At 38.0% G+C, this 22,691-nt stretch overlaps 1 protein-coding gene across 3 annotated transcripts in view; it reads left to right on the top strand.

Moving 5' to 3' along the window:
- The window catches only part of NFATC3 (nuclear factor of activated T cells 3), a 124,677-nt gene that overhangs the window by 82,558 nt on the left and 19,428 nt on the right, over positions 1–22,691 (top strand). For all 3 annotated transcript variants that reach the window (XM_061173066.1, XM_061173068.1, XM_061173067.1), the window contains exons 7-9: positions 4,371–4,426; positions 5,752–5,878; positions 12,818–13,819. In XM_061173066.1, coding sequence (XP_061029049.1) covers positions 4,371–4,426; positions 5,752–5,878; positions 12,818–13,819 — 1,185 coding nt within the window. The remainder of the gene's footprint in view (positions 1–4,370; positions 4,427–5,751; positions 5,879–12,817; positions 13,820–22,691) is intronic.

The raw sequence follows: 22,691 nt of genomic DNA, 5'->3' as shown, positions 1-22,691 counted from the left end.
AAATGAAGCCCAAAGCTGGTAGAAGGAAGGAAATAACAAAAATTACAGCAGAAATAAGTGAAATAGAGACTAAAAAGACAATAGAAAATATAAGTGAAGCTAGGAGCTGGTTCTTTGAAAAGAGAAACAAAGTTGACAAACTTTTAGCTAGACTCACCAAGAAAAAAGAGGACTCATGTAAAATCAGAAATGAAAGAGGAAATATTACAGCTGATACCACAGAAATACAAAGGGTCATAAGAGACCACTGTGAACAATCATATGCCAAAAAATTGGACAGCCTAGAAAAAAATGGATAAATTCCTAAAAACATACAACCTACCAAAGACTGAATCATGATGAAATAGAATATCTGAGCAGACCAAATACTAGTAGGACGATTGAATCAGTAATCAAAACCTCCCAACAAACAAAAGTCCAGGATCAGACAGCTTCACTGATGAATTCTACCAAACATTCAAAGAAGAACTAATACCAAGCCTTCTAAATTTTTCCAAGAAACAGGAGAGGAGGGAACTATCCAAACTCATTTTTTGAGGCCAGCATTACCTTGATATCAAAACCATTACAGGCCAATATCCCTGATGAATATAGATGCAAAAATCTTCAACAAAATATTAGCAAACCAAATTCAACAGTACTTTAACGGGATCATATACCATTATCAAGTGGGATTTATTCCAGAGATAGACGGATGGTTTAACATTCACAAATCAGTCAACGTTATACACCACATTATCGTGATTAAAAAAAGCATTTGACAAATTCAGCATCCATTTATGATTAAAAAACTGTTGGGCTTCCTTGGTGGCACAGTGGTTGAGAATCCGCCTGCCAATGCAGGGGAAACGGGTTCAATCCCTGGTCTGGGAAGATCCCACATGCCACGGAGCAACTAAGCCTGCATGCTGCAACTACTGAAGCCCACGCACCTAGAGCCCATGCTCCGCAACAAGAGAAGCCACCACAGTGAGAAGCCTGTGCACCGCAACGAAGAGTAGCCCCTGCTTGCCTCAACTAGAGAAAGCCCACGTGCAGCAACGAAGACCCAACACAGCCAAAAATAAATAAATAAATAAATTTATTTAAAAAAAAAAACTTAAAAAAACTGTCAACAAAGAGGGTGTAGAAGGAATGTACCTTAACATAATAGAGGCCATATGTGACCAGCCCATAGCTAATATCTTAATGGTGAAAAGCTGAAAGCTTTTCCTCTTAAGATCAGGAAGACAAGGATGCCCACTCTTGCCACTTTTATTCAACATAGTATAGGAAGTTCTAGCCAGAAAAGTTAGGCAAGAAAAAGAAATAAAAGGTATTCCAATTGGAAAGGAAGAAGTAAAACTGTCACTATTTGCAGATGATGTGGTATTATATATAGGAAGCCATAAAGCTCTATCGAAAAAACTGTTAAAACTAATAAATTCAGTTAAGTTGCAGGATATAAAACAAATATACAATAAATATAAAACAAATATACAAAAATATGTTGTATTTCTATATAATAATGTACTATCAGGAAGAGAAATTAAGAAAATATCATTTACAATTGCATCAAAAAGGATAAAATACCTAGGAATAAATTTAACCAAGAAGGTGAAAGACCTATGTATCAGAAACTACAAGATGTTAATGAAAGAAATTGAAGAAGACACAAATAAATGGAAAGATATTCTATGCTCATGGATTGGAAGAATTAATATTGTGAAAATGTCCATATTACCAAAAGCAATCTACAGATTCAGTGCAATCCCTATCGAAGTTCCAATGGCATTTTTCACAGAAATAAAACAATCCTAAAATTTCTATGGAACTGTTAAAGACCCCAAATAGCCAGAGTAATCTGGAGAAAGAGGAGCAAAGCTGGAGACATCACACTCCCTGATTTCAAACTATATTACAAAGCTATCGTAATTAAATTAGTATGGTATTGGCATCAAAACAGACATATAGATCAATGGAACAGAATAGAGAGCCCAGAAATAAACCTACACGTATATGGTCAATTAATACAAAACAAAGGAGCCAAGAATACACGATGGGGAAAGAACAAGTTTCTTCAATAAGTGGTATTGGGAAAATTAGCCACATGCAAAAGAATGAAAGTGGGCCACTCTCTTAAACCATACACAAAAATTAACTCAAAATGGATTGAAGGCTTGAATGTAAAACCTGAAACCGTAAAACTAGAAAAATACATAGGTGGTAAGCCATGGCATAGGTCTTGACAATGATTTTTTGAGTCTGACACCAAAAGCAAAAGCATCAAAAGCAAAAATAAACAAGAGGGACTACATCAAACTAAAAAGCATCTGCACAACAAAGGAAACCATCAACAAAATGAAAAGGCAACCTACTGAATGAGAGAAAATATTTACAAATAATATATCTGATAAGGGGCTACTATCCAAAGCATATAAAGAGCTCATATAGCTCAATAGCAAAAAATCAAACAATCCCAATTAAGAAATGGGCAGAAGATCCCAATAGACATTTTTTTCCAAAGAAGATCACAGATGGCCAACAGATATGAAAAGACGCTCTACATTGTTAATCATCAGTGAAATGCAAGTCAAAACCATAGAGAGATACCACCTCCCACCTCTTAGAATGGCTATTATTAAAAAGACTAGAAAAAAACAAGTGTTGTCAAGGATGTGGAGAAAAGGGAATCGTTGCATACTGTTTGTGGGAATGTAAACTGGTGCAATCACTACAAAAAATATTTTGGAGGTTCCTCAAAAAATTAAAAGTAGAACTACCATATGATCTAGTGGTACACTTCTGAGTATTTATCTGAAAAAAACAGAAACACTTAACTTGAAAAAACATATACACCCCTGTGTTCATTGCAGCAGTATTTACAGTGCCAAGACTAGGTTAAGGACCCTGACCTCTGTGCTCTTAGTACATCCAGAATGCTCCTTTATTAGCTATTGTAACCACCACATTTCATTATAATGAACTGTTTATATTTGCCTTTCATCCACAAACTGAAGGCAGGGTATCCTATCTCCATTATCTCAGCAACCCAAAGTGCTTGGCATGTTGGGACCCAGCAGATGATTGCTGAACTGAGCTGTAGTTCTGAGTAGGCATAACATTTGTCTGTAGTATTTCTTGTGCACAAGGGTAGCTCTTAGCTATATTGGACTGGAAAGTGATAGTCACAATCTAGACGGCATTTCATTGAGTCTTCTGATATTTTCACAGACCAGATGAAGTCATGCTAACTGTGAAGATACTTGTATGGGTTAGTCACTGGGTAAATGCCCATGACATAAAAATAATGCTGGAGTGAGAGCTCTAGTAGCAGGTGGGGCTTTCCCCAGGTAAATAATTCACTTGGGATGAAGAGACAGAAAATGTGCTGGCCAGATCTTTAGGTGACACAGATCTGGAAAGCCTAGGAAATAGTTCATAAGACCATCAGTATCTAAGAAGATCTTGACAAGCCAAGCAATCTTAGAAAATGAAGTCTAGTAGGGGGAAATTAACATAACAAGGGTTGGGGGTTAAAAAAAAAAGCCAGCTGCATAAGTACAGTGTGGGAGCTTGAGCTTGGCAGTAGGAAATGTGGCAGACAGAGGGACACTGCTGGCCACACACTAAGTGTATGAGTCAGCATGGTGTAGCTGCCCCAGAAAACTTATTAACAGAGACACAGCATCTCCACATAATTTGGCAAGAGCCTCAGTCACACTCTATCATTCTGGATCATTTCTCACCTGGTCTACTCAGTCCTGAGCCTGGTGCATTTGGAGGGAGATGGTCACACTGGAGGAGAATTCAAAGAAGAGTGACCAGGAAGGCTAAAATATTGTTTAAGGGATAAATGCAGAACTGGGGGTGCTAGCCAGCAGAAAAAGAGACACAGGCAAACAGAGCTTCTTTTAAACATCTGAAGTATTGTCTCACAGAGATGCTCAAGATTTTTGGGCGGTGGCTACAAGGAATAGTGTTTAGACCAGAGGTTGGATACTAGAAGGAGACAGATGTCGTCTATCATGAAGATAGATGCAATTTTTTAGCAACAGTTACTATCCAAAGATGAAATGGATTACTTGGTTAGGGATTGAGTTTCCCATTACTTAAGGCATACAAGCAGAAGTTGACCACCACTTGGTAGAGGTGTTTTCAGAAGATTTTCAAACATCACTTAGTAGAATAAACTCTCTGGGCCCTGCAAACTTGGGCAGCCCAAGATCTTTCTCCACATTTTTTCCCCGTGGGTACACATTTTATTTTCATAATGGAAGTCAGCGAGATAAAGATTCCTTTTGCCAATAAATTTGTGATACTAAATACATTAGATTTTGTATGCTTTTTGACTTGAATTCCTTTTAACTCTAAATTGTTTCCGTCAATAGATGGGCGACCTCAGTGGGAAGTAGAAGGGAAAATAATCAAAGAAAAATGTCAAGGGGTAAGAAGTTTACTTCTTTAGAAATATATAAGAAACTTAATGAGAAAATTGGATAATGCTGCTTTATGGTATAGATGAGGAGTCTTATCTGTTGAGTAATGGAAAAGTAAATTAGAATTTTTAGAAGTTTGGACGTGAGATAGATACTTTCCTGGTACTAAAATTAAAGTTTAAGAAAGATAAACAGTTGGTGTCTTTCTTCCCCTTTTTTGTGTATAGGAAAGGAGAAATTAGAAATGAAAGATTATTAGAAGGTTCTTACTGAAGTTATTGATTTATTTCTCTGAATTCAGTGAAGAGATCAAACAAATTCAGTGAAGAACTTATACAGTGGGCAAAAAATAGGAGGAGGACAAGCCCGCGGGGGTTTGTGTATTTAATACACTATTTCCAACTCCTTCACATTAAGCCTTCCAGGAATCAGCACTGAAAGTTGTGGTCCCTTCATCCTGGTTGGAATGGAGACAGAATTTTTTCTGGGATAGACAGTACCACTTCCTACAGTGCTCTCCAAAGACCTAGAGAAGTTAGATTAAGGATTGCAGTTGAGGACTTCCCTGGTGGTCCAGTGGTTAAGACTCTACGCTGCCAATGCAGGGGGAGCGGGTTCAGTCCCTGGTTGGGGAACTGAGATCCCCACACGCTGTGCGGTGCGGCCGAAAGATTAAAAATAAAAAAAAAAGGATTGCACTTGATTTGGGGCTAAAAGTTTTCACCCTGCATATGTAAAATTATTCTTAATATAGATGCAGATTTTGTGTATTGCCAGTTTAGAACATTTTGAATATAAAATTTAAGATAAGGGAGTTCCCTGGTGGTCTAGTGGTTAGGATTCGGTGCTTTCCCTGCCATGGACCAGGCTCAATCCCTGGTCGGGGAACTGAGATATCCTGCAAGCTGCGCAGTGAGGCCCAAAAAAAAAAAAAAAAAAATTTAAGATAAGAAATCTAAACTGTAACACAGCTTGGGAACTATTAAACTTGATTAAAAATTAGAACAGACTTCCACTTAAGGTGTATAGTAATATGTAATATTTATTAGAGCAAAATATCTGGCTATATAGTATGTAAGACTTTTGATTTCTGCTACAACTAGAAACCCAAGTGGGTGAGTGAAAAGCAGTTTCTCCTTTAATGGTTTACTTGAAAGAGCTTTTCTCTGTTAAGACTGAAGTATCCATAGAGTAAATCTCCAGATGACTTATATACCAGTTTACTCGCATAATGAGCCTGAATAGTTAAGACTCATGAGGCGTGTTAAGTTTAGCAGGTGCATTTCATTTTTAGTTCTGAGTATAACACAATCTTGCTTTCCATGCTCCTTAGGCTCACATTGTCCTTGAAGTTCCTCCATATCATAACCCAGCAGTTACAGCTGCAGTGCAGGTGCACTTTTATCTTTGCAATGGCAAGAGGAAAAAAAGCCAGTCTCAACGTTTTACTTACACACCAGGTACGAGGAGTTGTTGTGATGGTTTACTATAGAGCTTTCTTTCATAATGAATAAAAAGTTATTCAATGAATCCTGTATTAGAGTGTTTAAAGGTAAGGTCCTTATAATCAATAAAAATCCCAACGCATGCTTAATCTGTAAAGTTTGTATTGACTTTAAATATTAGATCTGATAGCAATTGTTATTTTGTAGTCACTTATTATAAGGAAATTAAAAGATTGTATCAATAGATTTGAAGTCTGTTTTTCAGGAGTTACCAAAAATCACCAGCACTGTTGGAATAGTAGGTGTTTGTGAATATGTGTGAACTTTCCTTGTGCCCTTAGCACTGCAGAAAGGCAGTGTACCTGTTTCATAGTGTCTTCATCTCAACCATTCCCAATCAAAATGGAAAATCTCTCATTAAATTTTCATTTGGCAAGCAGCAACTGTAGCATATATTGGCTTTGGGGGAATATAACATTGATGGCAGAATTCCTGATTTTATAGAGACACCATAACAAAGGATGCTTTCACACCTCTTTCTACAGCAGTTCAAGTGCTGTAATTTTCCAGATCTGGATTGTGACACATGAATATTATATGCAGTAATTCATGCTGATGTTTACATACTTAGAGAACAGACATTTATAGAGGTCTTCTCTGTGTTAGGTACTGCATTTGTCACCAGAACATATAATGATAAAAAAATCATAGTGAACCTTATTCTTCAAAACTTGTTGTAAAAACTTTTAAATGGTTTATAGTAAATGAAAAGAACAAACACATGAATTTGAGAGGGTATTGGTTGTTAGTCATTCATTTGTCATCATATTCTTTAAAGCCTGGCTGTATTTCATTTAGAGCCTCTGAAGGCCACTTATATTCCAGAATCTGAAAATTATTATTACTTGATCGTGTTAATACATTACTTGGTAATAAAATATTTCAGATAATTTTCAAATAGAATACAAACCTTTGAAAACAAAAGATTTTGATTAGCCATTTCATTTACTCATTAATTCAATAAGTATTTAAGGGTGCACACTAGTTGGGTAAAACCTCTCTTAGCTTCTCTCATGGAGCTTATAATCTAGTGGAACAAATAGAAGCTAATAAACCTCTAAATAAATAAATTACTTACAAATTTGTATTTAGAAACAGAGATAAGGAATGTTAAGGAAAGGGAAACAGTGCTGTGGGTGAAAATAACAGAGGGACCCTTGTCTAGGCTAATTGGTTGTGAAAAGACTTCTATGAGGAGTTGAGAACTGGAAAATAATAGTAATAGTTTATAATTATGTAACATTTACTATGTTTTAGTACTGTTCTAAGAGCTTTCTGTATTCATTTAATCCTCTTAATAAACCTATGGGATAGGTTATTGTCTTATTTTACAAATGAGGAGACTGAGTGGCTAAGTAATGTACCCAAGGTCTCACAGCATAAGTCCTAGAGCCAAACATCATACATAGGCAGTCTGGTTCCAGAGTCTGGGCTCATAACGTATCCTAGACTACATCTGTTTGTTCATTTATTTAGTAAACATATAGAGCATTTAGTGTGTGCTGGGTGCTATTCTCAGCAGTTTATACATAATAACTCATTTATCCTCCCATAACCCTATAAGGTAGGTAGTGTCGCCCTTCCCATTTGGCAAGTGAGTGAACTGAGATCACACAGCTAATAAAGGCAGAGGTGAGATTTTAATCCAGGCAGTATGACTGTACAATCTATACTGTTAATTACTGTTAGATAAAGTGTGGGAGAACATTCCACATAAAGGCAGTAGCATATGCAAAGGCCTTATGGTTGGTTGGATCATAGAGTATTAAAAGAGTTGTAAGAAGTGAGTTTTAATAGGGAGGTGATGTGATCAGATTTGTAATTCAAAAATAATTTTTCCCATGTTTCTTCTGTCACTTTATAAGATGTCATTGACCAGTTTTAGTCTTTTCTCAACTTACTAACTGTGGAGGGTGAGATTTATATGGGAGAGGCCCAAGAAGGTTAAAAAGGTGATTCAGACAGCTAGAGTATTTTGAGTATACAGAGGAGAGAGCATCAGTGATGATAAAGAATATCAGGTTTCTGGGAAGGATGGAAGAGGATAGGATTTAAAATATGCAAGTTGGAATGGACCTTAAATGGGAGAAGGAACAGGAGGGAAGGTAAAGGAGATGAACAAGATGGTTATACATTAGGAAGGTTTACAGATTTAGTAATGGAGAGTTTAGGGAGTTTCCATATGATAGCTTCAATTTTGTTTCTGTAAAGAATGACATGAAGTCTCCTATTGTGAGCAGAGAGAGGGGAATGTCGGTGATTTGGCAGTTTAACAGTGTGGAGAAGTTTGAAAAAGTTGTTGTAAAGAGGGAAAAATAAGTTACCACAGAAATGTAATAGGATTCTAGGCATGATCAAAGGGCACCTTTGATGTTGATATTGGTTAATTTATGGATACTAATTAGCTCTGCTGTGTAACTTTCTTAAGCAGCACTCAGATTCTTCAGGGCAGGTGGTAAAATATGGATAGTAGAACTCTTCCAGGGTGAGAGTTACTAAAGACAACAGGGTCCAAGAATGTTAGCAAATTCTTTTGAGATGAGGAACTATAGAATCTAACCTGAATAAGAAGGGAGAGAGCTTCTAGAATTGGGGTAAAAAGACAATAGGGTCAGCATGTTAGAGGTGTTGATTACTACCATCATAGTGGTGGTAATAGGCAAACAGAAAGGAGCAAATATAATGCCTTTACATTATCAGCTCTTGAATTGAGAGGACAATATAAAGGCAGAGTCCTAGAGGGCATTACATGTAAGAATGGAAATCAGTGGGGCTCCAGAGTGCAGGGAGATATTGTATTGGCCTGGAGCTGTCATAACTGGCTTTATGGTTGACAGAATACAAATCAGGTGGCACACACTAACGAAGGAAGAGTGGACACACAGGAGTGTTTGGACAGTCCTTATTCTGGTTGATTACTGCCTTTTGTCTGTAACATTTGGCTTTTTTCACTTTTTTTCTAAAATGAAATTTTGAATAAAGTTTTTACAAAGGCAAATACATAACTGTGAATTTTTTTAAAAGACAAGTTGAAAAAAATTTTTTAAAACACCCATATTCTCTTCCACTCTGTCATTCTCTCCTTTTAGATCCTTTTGATCCATATATAGATACATCCTTTTAAAAATAGAAATGGGACCATGCTATATTATATATACTAATTTTGTAACCTGAACATTTTTATTTTTCCTTATCAGCAGATAGAGTTTAACAGAATTTTGATAGCTTTTTAGTATTCTACTGTATGACCCTTTGTTATTTTAGAATTATTGTGTTTGTCTTTTTAATTTTATGAATTCTTTATATTAGAGATTTTAACCATTTGTTTATGTTGGGGCAATAATTCCTTTTTAAATTTTATAAAAATTTTAGGTATTCATAAGTTGCATTTTTTTTTTTTAATTTATTCATTTATTTATTTATTTGCTGCATTGGGTCTTCGTTGCTGCGCGCGGGCTTCTCACTGCGGTGGCTTCTCTTGTTGCGGAGCACAGGCTCTAGGTGCATGGGCTTCAGTAGTCGTCGCACGTGGGCTCAGTAGTTGTGGCTCATGGACTCTAGAGCACAGGCTCAGTAGTTATGGTGCATGGGCTTAGTTGCTCCGCAGCATGTGGGATCTTCCCGGACCAGGGCTCAAACCCATGTCTCCTGCATTGGCAGGCAGATTCTTAACCAGTGCGCCACCAGGGAAGCCCAAGTTGCATGTTTTTTATTAAAGGATTTGTTAATTTGTTTCCTTTTTGGCAACCCCCTAGCAATAGGGATCTGACCAATATCAATATCCAATGGAGGAATAATCATTAGCTGCAAGTGGCTGATTTTAAAAAAATTTTTTTTAAGTTAGGGATTGTGTTTAGTATTATTTGTCCCACAATCCATTTACTTTGTAGAATGAAGACAGTTAGCAGCATATGTGTATGATTCACAAACTACCCTTACCGCAGATGGTAATAGAGCACACAGTCCTTCCTTAGTGGTGCTGCCTGAACTTCTGCCCAGCTTCTGGCTTCAGAACTTCCAATGTGGGAGACTCTACCCCCACCCTAGAGGAAATGTGTCTCCCTCTGAAGCCCAGCAGAAGTTATTTGTACTTGGGGGTACCATCTGAGCTCTGGTTTTTGGAATCATGGGGATTTTTCAGAGCAGCATTAGAGCCAAACTCTCATGTATAATATTTTGCCTGTGGAAGGGTATATTCTGTGTTCCAAATAGTTGAATGGACAGACTGACTTTTGTATTGTGGTTGTTTAGATTGGGAGAAAAAGCCTGCCTTACAGTCAGGAGATCAGATCTCAGCTCTGCCACAGACTGTACCTACTGATTAACCTCTATTAAATGAGGATATAATACTAAAGCGGTGGTTTTCAAATTGCTTAGGTTGTTTATTCTTCAAATAAAATCTTACGCAAAAAGCCAGTGTATGAAAAAGGATGAAAGCTAGCTTGGGTGCTGTCTTTGCACTGGAAAAGGAAATCCAGAGCTCTTTCTCTTTACATCCTGTTCTTCTACATCCACCACTTGAAGAAGAGTGCGAGGCTTCTCATGGTTTGAAAACCACTAGACCAGTTGATTTTTCTTTTTCTGGATGCCTCTGTTCATCAACATTCTAAGTTTGAGAATTAGCATGTATAATACAAAAGGTAGAGTTATTCTGTTTCTAAAACTCATCTCGTTGTAGATATTATAAGATCTGTTTAACTGTATTTCCCTCCAAACAAGAATAAATTACCGTAGACCAGCAGTGAGGACTTCTTATGGTTTGGTCAGGTTGGAGTCTGAATCTCTTATAGACAAAAAGAGTGATACTTGATTTGGCAGAGTGGAAATGCACTCGATTTAGTAGAGCAGAATTCTCAATCTGGGTACCCAGATGTCAGTCAGGAACATAGAAATAAGGATTGGATCATGCAAAAAAGATGGATGTTATGCTGTAGTTTTCAGTCCCTCTGTCTCCTTTTTAGTGCATGATAACCAACCACTTATGTAACCAAGGGCCCTACCTGTTCCATTCAGGATTAAGGGATGAGAGTAGGCTTTCTTTGGATATTCTCCTTCCTTATGTAGAAATATGACTCTGGATATAGGATTCACTGTAGCTTTCCTGAGACCAGAGTAGGAGCTGAAGCAGAAGACAAAAAAATCTAGTAGTCCAAGGACAAAGTTCTAGTTCTGCCAAAGTCAGAAGAAAAGTAAGTGCATCAAGACATTAGGGGGAAAAAAAAAGAGAAGAAAAAGAAAAAGACATTAGAGAGGTCAGGAGCCAATAGACACGGTGAACCATACTTGAAATACCTGAGCAAGAATCAGAAACTGGATGGAGGTCTGGGTCAAGAACATGAGCATTGTGGCAGAAGCAAGAAGATTGGTGATATACCTTTCTCTCGGTCCTTAGGGTTGTTGTCTCATTGTTAGAGGTGGGCTCACCTGTTGCCAGATTTAGAGGCTAAAGCAGGTGAATAATGAACCCATCCTGTTCTTCTAGGAAGCCAGAGCAAAGTGCAGAACTCAAATGCACCCCAAACAAGCGCTCCATTAATTACCTCTTCTACAGTAAAATATACTATCAGGGCTATCTTAATTCTTACCTTCATTTTCTCAGATTGAGACCATGCTTATGTGAAGAGACTTGTACTTGGCAAAGGTTTGATAAATGGACAGATGAGATTTGACCTTGCTTTGGGTCTCGTTATTTTCCTTTGACATAAAATGGAGTTTCTTATATTTTGTGAAGATCATGAAAGTTTTAATTATGTTAATTCTTAGTACAAACTTGGAAGGAACAATGAGATGTGAATTTAGGAAAATTATTTTTAAATGTATTATAGCACTTCAATAGGAGGCTAAAGTAGATAATTTTTAGAAAAATGGACTGAAGTGCTTGCCAAGAGAAACAATGACATCAGTTGTTTTGACACACAATAAATTAACTGACGGTTCTTTTCTGTTTTGATATGCATATTAAATAAAATAAGCAAAATGCATTGATTCCTACTTTAAGCAGTCCTTTCATCAAGTAGACTCATCCTAAATCATGGATCTGCTACTTTTCTAATGTCATAAAGGATGATGATTGGTATTTGTAACCTCTGCTTGCTTGGTGGAATGGTGAAGTAGAATTTCCGTTGGTAATACAGTATACTGCAGTGAATAAAAGCATGGACTTTGGAGGTAGAAAAACCTGTGTTCAAGTCCTTATGATACCACTTAGCTGCTGTGAGATCGTAGTGTCTTTAATCTCCTCTTCAGTATACTCATCTATAAGGCAGGGATAATAATAATCCCTACCTCATAATGATCTTGGGGTTTTTAAAAAATTATTTATTTTTAAATAAGTAATATATATACATGGTGGAAAACATTCAAAAGGCCCCAAAACTTAGACAGTAAAAAGTAAATCTTCCTCATGCTCCTATCCCCTATTCACCTAGTTTCCCTTCCCAGCAATAAACCCAACAGTTATCAGTTTCCTGTGCATCTTTCCAGAGATATCCACACATATATAAGCAAAAACGTGTGTACACGTGTATATGCGTATGTATATATACACACACAATATTTTACGTGAACTGTGACATATACACATGTTCTGCAATTGACTTTTTTTTTACTTAACAACGTGTCTTAGAGATCTTTCCAACATCATTTCATAGAGGTCTATGCAGTATTGGTTTTTTTCTTTTTTTTAACTTGAATACTTTTGAAGCAAGAACCACTCCGTGTTGTCTTCTATTTACTGGTTTCACATATTTTATATTATCTGCCTTTCCTGAAGGCATTTGAGTTTTCAACCCCTGGCTTGTGTGTGCACTACAGTTGTGTAGCCTAGAATGAAGGCCTTTCATAATTATTTTATGTATTATGTAATAACATTTGCATTAATCACTTTCTTTTCAGTTTTGATGAAGCAAGAACACAGAGAAGAGATTGATTTGTCTTCAGTTCCATCATTGCCTCATCCTGTCCAGACCCAGAGGCCTTCTTCAGATACAGGACACCTACATGACAGTGTACTGTCTGCACAGAGAAGCTTGGTTTGTCCCATCCAGCTAACATATGCATCCATGGTAACCTCAGCCCATCTGCCACAGTTGCAGTGTAGGGATGAGAGTGCTGGTAAAGAACAGCATATGATACCTTCTTCAGTTGTGCACCAGCCTTTTCAAGTCACACCAACACCTCCTGTAGGGTCTTCCTATCAGCCTATGCAAACTAATGTCGTATTCAATGGACCAACTTGTCTTCCTGTTAATGCTGCCTCTAGTCAAGAATTTGATCCAGTTTTGTTTCAGCAGGATGCAGCTCTTCCTAATTTAATAAATCTTGGCTGTCAGCCACCATCATCCATACCTTTTCATTCTTCAAATTCAGGCTCAACAGGACATCTCTTAGCCCACACACCTCATTCTGTGCAGACCTTGCCTCATCTGCCGTCAATGGGATACTGTTGTTCAAACACAGGACAAAGATCTCTTTCTTCTCCAGTGGCCGATCAGGTCACAGGTCAGCCTTCCCCTCAATTACAACCCATTACGTATGGTCCTTCACATTCAGGGACTGCTACAACAGCTTCCCAAGCAGCCTCTCATCCCTTGGCCAGTTCACCACTTTCTGGGCCACCATCTCCTCAGCTACAGCCTATGCCTTACCAGTCTCCTAGCTCAGGAACTGCCTCATCACAGTCTCTAGCCACCAGAATGCATTCTGGACAGCACTCAACTCAAGCACAAAGTACAGGCCAGGGAGGTCTTTCTGCACCTTCATCCTTATTATGTCACAGTTTGTGCAATCCAGCTTCATTTCCACCTGATGAGGCAACTGTGAACATTAAACCTGAACCTGAAGAGCAGGAACCTAACTTTTCTACAATTGGTCTTCAGGACATCACTTTAGATGATGGTAAGTTCATCTTTATGCTTTGAAGCAGTGAAGATCCAGGAACTTCCTTCCCTTAAGAGTCATGAGAAAGTTACCATGGATTGTTTATTGGCATATGGTTGGGCTTTTTAATAAGTTGTTTTTACTAGAAATATGTTGATATATGACTCTGAAGATAGACATGAACATATATGCTTTAAAGTCTATTTTACCACTTATATCTGTTGCGAAGGGTGAGACCTTGAGTAATAACCTACCACCTATTTGTGATGGAAATGAAGATGTGAGCTTTTATTGAGCATTTTTCCTTTCAGAACATACGGTGAGGTCACAGTGTCTAGAGAATGGAATTCAGAAGTGTTAATTCACTAAACATTGCAGAATGCCATCTCTTTGCAAGGCACAGAGTTAAATGCTAGGAATACTAGGAAGGTATGAGGATAGAGTTCTTGTCCTTGAGGAGACTCACACAAGTAAAGAACCTGCTTCTCTGTGGCCCTGCCAGCTTGCTGAGTCAGATAGTGGTGATAGTACAAGACCAGACTGGTTTGCTGCTGCTGGTACAGCTGTTGGCACCATGATAAAAAGAAGCTATTTATGTAAATGTAGCAAGTTGTTATGTAGACCTCTGTTTTTATGAAATCATAAATTGGACAGCAAACTCTGGAAATTAATTATTTTAATAATTGAAAATTCCCCCAAGGTAGGATTTTCAGGTAATAATTTTAGTTTATTCTTGGCTTTGTCATTTATATGGTAGTGAAATTTTGTCTAAATAGGAATTCAGTGAAAGCTACCTGTAAGTGTTGTACAATATGAAAAATTTGAAACATGGATATAGAATTTTAATTCTCTCTCTGATTCTGTATTAATCTGTAGAAAAGTAACTCTAGATCAGCCATCTCCTTTATACATCTGGAGAGGCTATTTACTACTTAGTTGCAAAGCTGGTTTTAAATTCCAAATTCCAAACATAAGGGAAAAGGAAGGTAAATAAAATGATAAAATGTGGGAGCCCCCACCCTACCCCCGACCTGGCACCAGGGCTTTACTGTCAGATCAGTATATGAGGATACAATGATGCAGTAGGTCTTAGTCACTTACAACCAAGATATAAAAGAAGCACATTGGGAGATCAGCAAAGAGATGTGAAAGATTCTATAAGAAGGATTCAGAGAGGCTTCCTTGAGGAGATGACTTTTAAGCCAGTCTTGGAGGATGAGTATATTTTTCAGTAAATAAAGATCAATCGCTTCTTATCCTTTTGGCTAAGAACAAGTATAGTATCAGTAAATGAGAATCAAAGGGAAAACCAGACAACAGAAGCAGAAACATAGAGCTATGTCTGGGAAAGCATGATTTTCTGTGGCTGGAGGGCAGATGGCATAGTAGAGGATGGCTTTCAAAGCCACAAGGGGATACGCCAGGTCATTTGTGTATAAACAGAAGGTATAGCTGTAAACCAGCAAAACCTACAATTTGCATAGCATTGTTATCTAATTGAACTCTTACTAATCCTCTAGATAGCTATATTTAGAGAATCAGACTTTCTGAAGGTCACATAACTGGTAAGTAGCAGAGCTGAGACTGGAGGCAGGTCTTTTCAGTCTAGTCTTTTTCTTGCAGTACTACAGCTGCCCCCCAGCAACAGCAGGCCATGGTGGTTAGAATGCAGCGCTAAAGGGGATCCCCCAAGCTTTTTTTAATTCCTAGAGAATAGTGGAACATTCTCTAGGAATGCATGTGCAGAATTTCACTGCATGAATATATGTTCACAACAGCATCTGATCTGTCACACTTGTATTGCTTTCAAGGTTTGTGTTTAGAATTTTAATCCCTGAAACAAAGGGTGAGACCTGGAGTGTGATAACCTACCACTTCAGTGAAGCCACTGAAAACACAAGATTTATTAAGCAGGTCTCATAGCTGCTGGGTATTCCAGCTCGTTTTCTTTCCAAATGAAGACTGTTTTTCTAAAAAGAGACCAAAGCTGGACCCTGCTCTTTCTAATTTACCACAGATTGAGTGATTTTTGGGGGGACAGCAAATTGGAACTTTTAGAAACGCTTTATGGAATTTTTATTTCATCTTTTGAATATGTGAAGATTCTTTTGAATATGTGAAGATGTGTTGCAGAAACAGAGAATCTGGAAAAATGAGGTCTATGAGGGCAAGTATAAAAGCAATTTCATTTTTGTTCCATTCACAATTAAGCAAAGTTCCCCACAGAGGACAAGGACTGGCTAATGAATTCCCTTATTGCCACCTGTCAGGAGACTTGATAGAAGCTGAGTGATGGGACTTCCCTGGTGGTCCAGTGGTTAAGACTCTGCGCTTCCAATGCAGGGGGCGTGGATTCAATCCCTGGTCGGGGAACTAGGATCCTGCATGCTGTGCGGTGCAGCCACAAAAAAGCTTAAAAAAAAAAAAGAAGCTCAGTGGTGCTAGCAGTAATTAAAGAGGGGGTGGGAGAACTAAAATACACTCCTGGGCACCTCCAATTATTGGATGTATAATTTTTGCAATTTACATTTTGATGCTATCAAATATCAAATGAATTTTTGATGTTTGCCAACTGACTCATTGATTATGTTATTTGGATTTGCCTTTTTTTTTGGATTTGCCTTTGAAGGTAAACTAGAGGCTTAGAAAATCCTACAGTTCTGCAGAGTTTTAATATAAATTCATTAAAAAAACAATAATAACATATTTCATAGGCCTTGAACTCCTTAGTACTTGGAACTCTGTAGTACTTGAATGGCCCCTTTCTGGTAAGCTTTAAAAGTAAGCCATAAAACATGCCAAAAAGGATTAGAAGTACTTAAAGCGAACTTTGCAGTTAGCTTGAGCTCAAGTTTTATTTTAACTTTTCTATATTGTGCTAAGCATTAAGTACAAAGTAATTTCCACTCCACAACTAGAGGACACAAGTAATTTCTTTAAATTTGTGTTATACTAGTTAAATATACTTATCATCTAATCCTAATAACTTTCATTAATCCTATTTGTTTTATATTTATTTACCCCTTTCTTTTTTATCAAATTAAAGATTAAAACAAATAAAATATCCTTTTTATTTTTGAAATTTTTAAGATGGAGTCTGTCAAGAATCATTCAGGTATTACTTGACTGTTACTTTTAGAAATACAGACATAGGGCTTCCCTGGTGGCGCAGTGGTTGAGAATCTGCCTGCCAATGCAGGGGACACGGGTTCGAGCCCTGGTCTGGGAAGATCCCACATGCCGCGGAGCGACTAGGCCCGTAAGCCACAGTTGCTGAGCCTGCGCGTCTGGAGCCTGTGCTCCGCAACAAGAGAGGCCGCGATAGTGAGAGGCCCGCGCACCGCGATGAAGAGTGGCCCCACTTGCCGCAACTAGAGAAAGCCCTCGCAGAGAAACAAAGACCCAACACAGCCATAAATAAATAAATAAATAAATAAATAAATAAAAAAGAAATACGGACATTAACACCTTAATTTTTTATTATAAATTCAGTGACATTTAATAGAGAAGATATTAGTGCACCTCAGCTCAGAAATTCAAGACTTGTAGAACTAAAAATACTCTAATACGGCTCCCCCATTTTATAGATAAAGAATCTGAGTTTTATAGAGCTTAAGGTATTCATCCAGGGTAACACTGATTTAATAGCAGAGTAAAGACTAAAACCCAAGTCTCCTGGTTCCTAGTTCAGTACTCTAAGAGTTTTTTCAGTATCTGCAATCATGTTTTTCATCAGTCTGTGGTTTGAGACTGTGGATGTAGAGCAAGCAGAATAGATGAAAGAAAATGCTGTTTTCTCAGCAGAGCCTTGGTTTGTGAGAGGGGCCAGGGCAATCTTAAAATTCTAGATTCTCAGTATAGATGAAGTTTTAAAGGCTCTCTACTCCATCCTCGTCTTTCACACTGGAATTCATACTCTGGTATCCCTAGTGATATTATATTCCTGTTGGTCTCTTCATCTCCAGATTCTTTGGAACATCTCAGGGCCTTTTAAGTTCCAGCTGCCCTTGTTTTATGTGGGCTCTGGTGCCTCTGGAATCATGCAGAACAAATCTAATCATTGTTCTGTAATAATCCTTCACATGTGTGAAATCTTGATCTCTTTCCCAAGTCTTAAAAACACTCCAGCAATTTCATCCTTCCCTCAGCCTCACTAACATGGTAGTTCCCTTCTGCTTGAACCCTGGTGTTTAGTTCCTTTTCGTAGTGCATATCCAGAAGGGAACACTCTAGCCAGCTCAAAGTGGATTGGGACCGTCACCTTCCTTGTTCAGAAGACTTTATTTATCAGTTTGGTGTTAGGTCAGGGGATTTTTCTTAGCTTCATCTTGCTGTTAATTTAGTGAGTCATAAGTACTAGTCATTAGTCATAACTAAATCACATTCATTCTGTATCCCCACCCCCCACCCCTCCACCATGGATTTTTACATATGTTTTTGGAACCCACGACTAAACTTTGCAGTTATCCTTGTTCAGTTTCATTGAGGTGATTTTGACCCCTCATGTCAATCTTCCAAACTCAGGAGAGTCCCAGAAGCGTTTCTCGTTTTCAGAGTAATGTGGCTCCCTCCTCGGGGGGATTACTCCTTGGGGTAGTAGCAGCAACAGAATACTGACCTTTACCAATTGATGTTCTCTTTCAAGCAGTCCCCTTGGAAGGCTGTAATATATACTTACTCAACCAATTAGAGTATTGTTCAAAATTCTTTTGCTACTTTCATTTTTCTTTGCTACCTAAGTGTACCATTGCCCCTGCTTGGAAAGCATGTGCTACTCTGTAAAATTATCAGTGAGTTTTTACTCAGATGGTAAAGTTTGTGTGCCTGGAGCTGTAATTTTTCCTAAACACTTCTGTGCATTATAGTGTGTATGTCCCAGATTTGGACCAAGTGATATACATTAAAACAGTACAAAAATATAGAAATTGTCACAGCTGTGTTTTAAGCATTTTAATTAAGATTATAGTATTGTTAAACTAGACTGTCTTAGACTTTTAAATACAGGCCCATTTAATTTGTGATTGAGCTGAATCCAGTAAGAACTTTCCATTAGAGTCCCTCAATTCCCTCTTGTCCTCCTTTGTTCACAAACTAACAGAGCCATAGCTACAGCTCTTCAGCAGAGAAGAGGGTACATGTTAAATATAGCCTGACCTGCTGCTGTGGTGAAAACTGACACTGCCACTTGCAGGCTCTGTGCAGTAACATGCTGATCCTGAATGTAGGGCAATTGCTAATTTGACTGTAAACAGGGACTCTAGATGTGACCTCTGCTGCTGCAGTTCTATATAGGTGACAAGCAGATGAACCTGCTTTCCAGTTGCAAGGAAATGATAAATACAAGATTCAGGTGATTAACTTGGATGGGGAAATCAGGAGACTGGTATGGAGGAGCAGAATGGTAAATATTATTGTCAGTGTGCTAGCCCACCTGTTGGATACTCGTTTACTGGTGTTTATTGTATTTAAATAAATAAAACAAAAGAAAGCCATGCATAGCCAATGATGAGAATGGGTCCCAAATGAGGTGTTGAATCACTTAGGGGCTCAGTAGTGGAGGGAGGTAGATAATACTGAACTTTCTCTTTTAACTAGGACTCTGGGTAACTCATGAATACTCTTCTGGGAGGCATACATGTACCATCCAGCCTCAAACATACTTATGATGGATAATTCCAGAGGCAAAAAGTCCCACAAATAATACCCATGTAGGCTTTGGATCATGGCTTATGCAGAACGGATCATGATGGGGATTCAGGACCTTAGACACAACCACTCTTGGACATATAATAAGAAAATTTAATTTTTAGACCCAGTGAAGCAAGGGCAAGCATTTGAGAAGACCTTTTATTTCTCATATCAGGTGTGTCTGTGTTATCTCACATGGCACAAATTAGTTATATTGCATATGAACAAAATTTTTTCCTTGAATCAACTTGACACTAAAATTTATACATAAACTGGGAAAAATCCAAGAGAGGTTACCAGTAAATAGCCAGCATATCACAGCATATCAGAAGTCTTCAAAATAAATTCACTTCAAAAAGTGTATTTAAAAATAATTAATGAATTAATTTTCTGTCTCACATGTATTGCATATATATTTTGCCAGTTCGTTTGTTTACCAGTTTTTAAAATAGTGTTTTGATCTATAGAAATGTAAAATATTTAGGTGGTCCAACCTAATATATCTTTTCTTTTTGATTTCTGTTTGTTTGTTTGTTTGTTTTTATTTTTGGCTGCGTTGGGTCTTCATTGCTGTGCGAGGGCTTTTCTCTAGTTGCGGTGAGCGGGGGCTACTCTTCATTGTGGTGCGCGGGCTTCTCATTGTGGTGGCTTCTCATTGTGGAGCACGGGCTGTAGGCAAACGGGCTTCAGTAGTTGTGGCACATGGGCTCAGTAGTTGTGGCTCACGGGCTCTAGAGCGCAGGCGCAGTAGTTGTGGCGCACGGGCTTAGTTGCTCCACAGCATTTCTTTTTGATTTGTGCTTTGGGAATCTTGTTTAGAAAGGCTTATCTCACCCCAGTGTTATACAAAGTTCCCACTTATATTTTCCTCTAGGACTTGAATGATCTTACTGTTAATATTTAAATTTTTTATTTAACCTAGACTTTATTGGAGTATAAGACACTGAGTTGTAAGATATTGAGGGTGGGATCTAAATTTAGTTTTTAAATACTTCGCTGATTGCCCCAACACTACTTATAGTATGTATTTCATTGATTCTATTGGGCACTTTTTATTTCAAACATGTTAACATCTCTGAAACCTGGATGTATCTGTGATAAATAAATGTTTTACATTCTAAAAATAATAATAGTGAATTATGGTTACTGTTTCTTGATAATAAAACTTTTTTTTTTGAACACTGTGGTAGGCACTTTGCTAGTAGCTCATTAGTTCTTCCCAACAATCTGTAAAAAGTGAATTATTAACCTTATTTTCAGAGATGTGGCTCAGAGAGCTTAAGCACTTTACCAGTGTTATATGACCACAGACACTGGGACTGGCATTTGAATCCAGGTCTGTCTGAAATTTAGATCGTCTTGCATGTGTTTAGTGGCTTCTGAAATAACTATAGTTGATTACTTTATATAATGTCACTTCTATAAACACAGTAAACATAGTAACTTTCTGATGTCTGTCAAGTGTAAGATACAAAGCCAGTGTCTAAAGATGTATTCTATTTTAAAATTCATATCCTGTTTCTGAGTTCCTTTGGAAATGAATCATTCACAGGGACAAAAATATGTTATTTACCTATTTTTTATTTATTTATTTATTTGGCTGTGTTGGGTTTTCGTTGCTGCGTGAGGGCTTTCTCTAGTTGTGGCGAGAAGGGGATACTCTTCGTTGCGGTGTGTGGGCTTCTCATTGTGGTGGCTTCTAGTTGCAGAGCACGGGCTCTAGGCTCGTGAGCTTCAGTAGTTGTGGCACATGGGCTCAGTAGTTGTGGCACACGGGCTTAGTTGCTCTGCAGTGTGTGGGATCTTCCTGGAGCAGGGATTGAACCTGTGTCCCCTGCATTGGCAGGCAGATTCTTAACTGCTGTGCCACCAGGAAAGTCCATGCAATTTTAAATACAGTAAACAAACCTCATTGATGAGGTAACATTTGATCAAAAACTTGAAGATGAGACGAAAAAACCTTGAAGATGAGGAAATTACCAATGTAGATACCTGGGGGAAGAGTATTCTAGGCAAAAGGGACAAGCAGAGGAAAGACCCTAAGGTAAGAGCATGTCTGTCTTATTGAGGAATGGCAATGAGGCCAGTGTGGCTGGAATATGAGGGATCTAGGGGGAAAGTAGTAGGAGATGTGGTCAAGGAGGTAATGGGGAGCCAAACGTGTAGGGCAACAGTTCTCAAACTTTTTGGTCTCAGGACTCCTTTTTTTTTTCTTTTTAATTGAAGTATAGTTGATTTACAGTGTTGTGCGAATCTCTGCTGTACAGCAAAGTGACTCAGTTATACACACATATACATTCTTTTTTTATATGCTTTTCCATTATGGTTTATCACAGGATATTGAATATAGTTCCTTGTGCTATACATTAGGACCTTGTTGTTTATCCATTCTAAACGTAATAGTTTGCATCTACCAAACCCAAACTCCCAGTCCCTCCCTCTCCTTTCCCCCCGCCCCCCTTGGCAACCAAAGTCTGTTTTCTATGTCTATGAGTCAGTTTCTGTTTTGTGGATAAGTTCATTTGTGCCATATTTTATATTCCACACGTAAGTGATATCATATGATACTTCTCTTTCTCTGTCTGACTTACTTCACTTAGTATGATAATCTCTAGTTGCATCCATGTTGCTGCAAATGACATTATTTCATTCTTTTTTATGTCTGAGTAGTATTCCCTTGTATATATGTACCACATCTTCTTTATCCATTCATCTGTCGATGGACATTTAGGTTATTTCCATGTTTTGGCTATTGTGAACAGTGCTGCTATGAACATAGGGGTGCACGTATCTCTTTGAATTATAGTTTTGTCTGGGTATATTCCCAGGAGTGGGATTGCTGGATCATATGGTAATTCTATTTTTAGTTTTCTGAGGAATCTTCATACTGTTTTCCATAGTGGCTGTACCAACTTACATTCCCACCAACAGTGTAGTTCCCTTTTCTCCATACCCTCTCCAGCATTTATTTGTAGACTTTTTAATGGTGGCCATTCTGACCGGTGTGAGGTGGTACCTCATTGTAGTTTTGATTTGCATCTCTCCAATAATTAGTGATGTTGAGCATCTGTTAGCATGCCCATGTGTTTTCTGCCCATTTTTTGATTGGGTTGTTTGTTTTTTTGTTGTTGAGTTGTATGAGCTGTTTGTATATTTTGGAGATTAAGCCCTTGTCTGTCATATCATTTGCAAATGTTTTCTC

The sequence above is a fragment of the Eubalaena glacialis genome, chromosome 18, assembly GCF_028564815.1.
Source record: "Eubalaena glacialis isolate mEubGla1 chromosome 18, mEubGla1.1.hap2.+ XY, whole genome shotgun sequence".
In the NCBI taxonomy this organism is placed as follows: domain Eukaryota; kingdom Metazoa; phylum Chordata; class Mammalia; order Artiodactyla; family Balaenidae; genus Eubalaena; species Eubalaena glacialis.
Note: the sequence above shows the minus strand (reverse complement) of the source record. Positions and strands in the feature narration are given on the sequence as shown.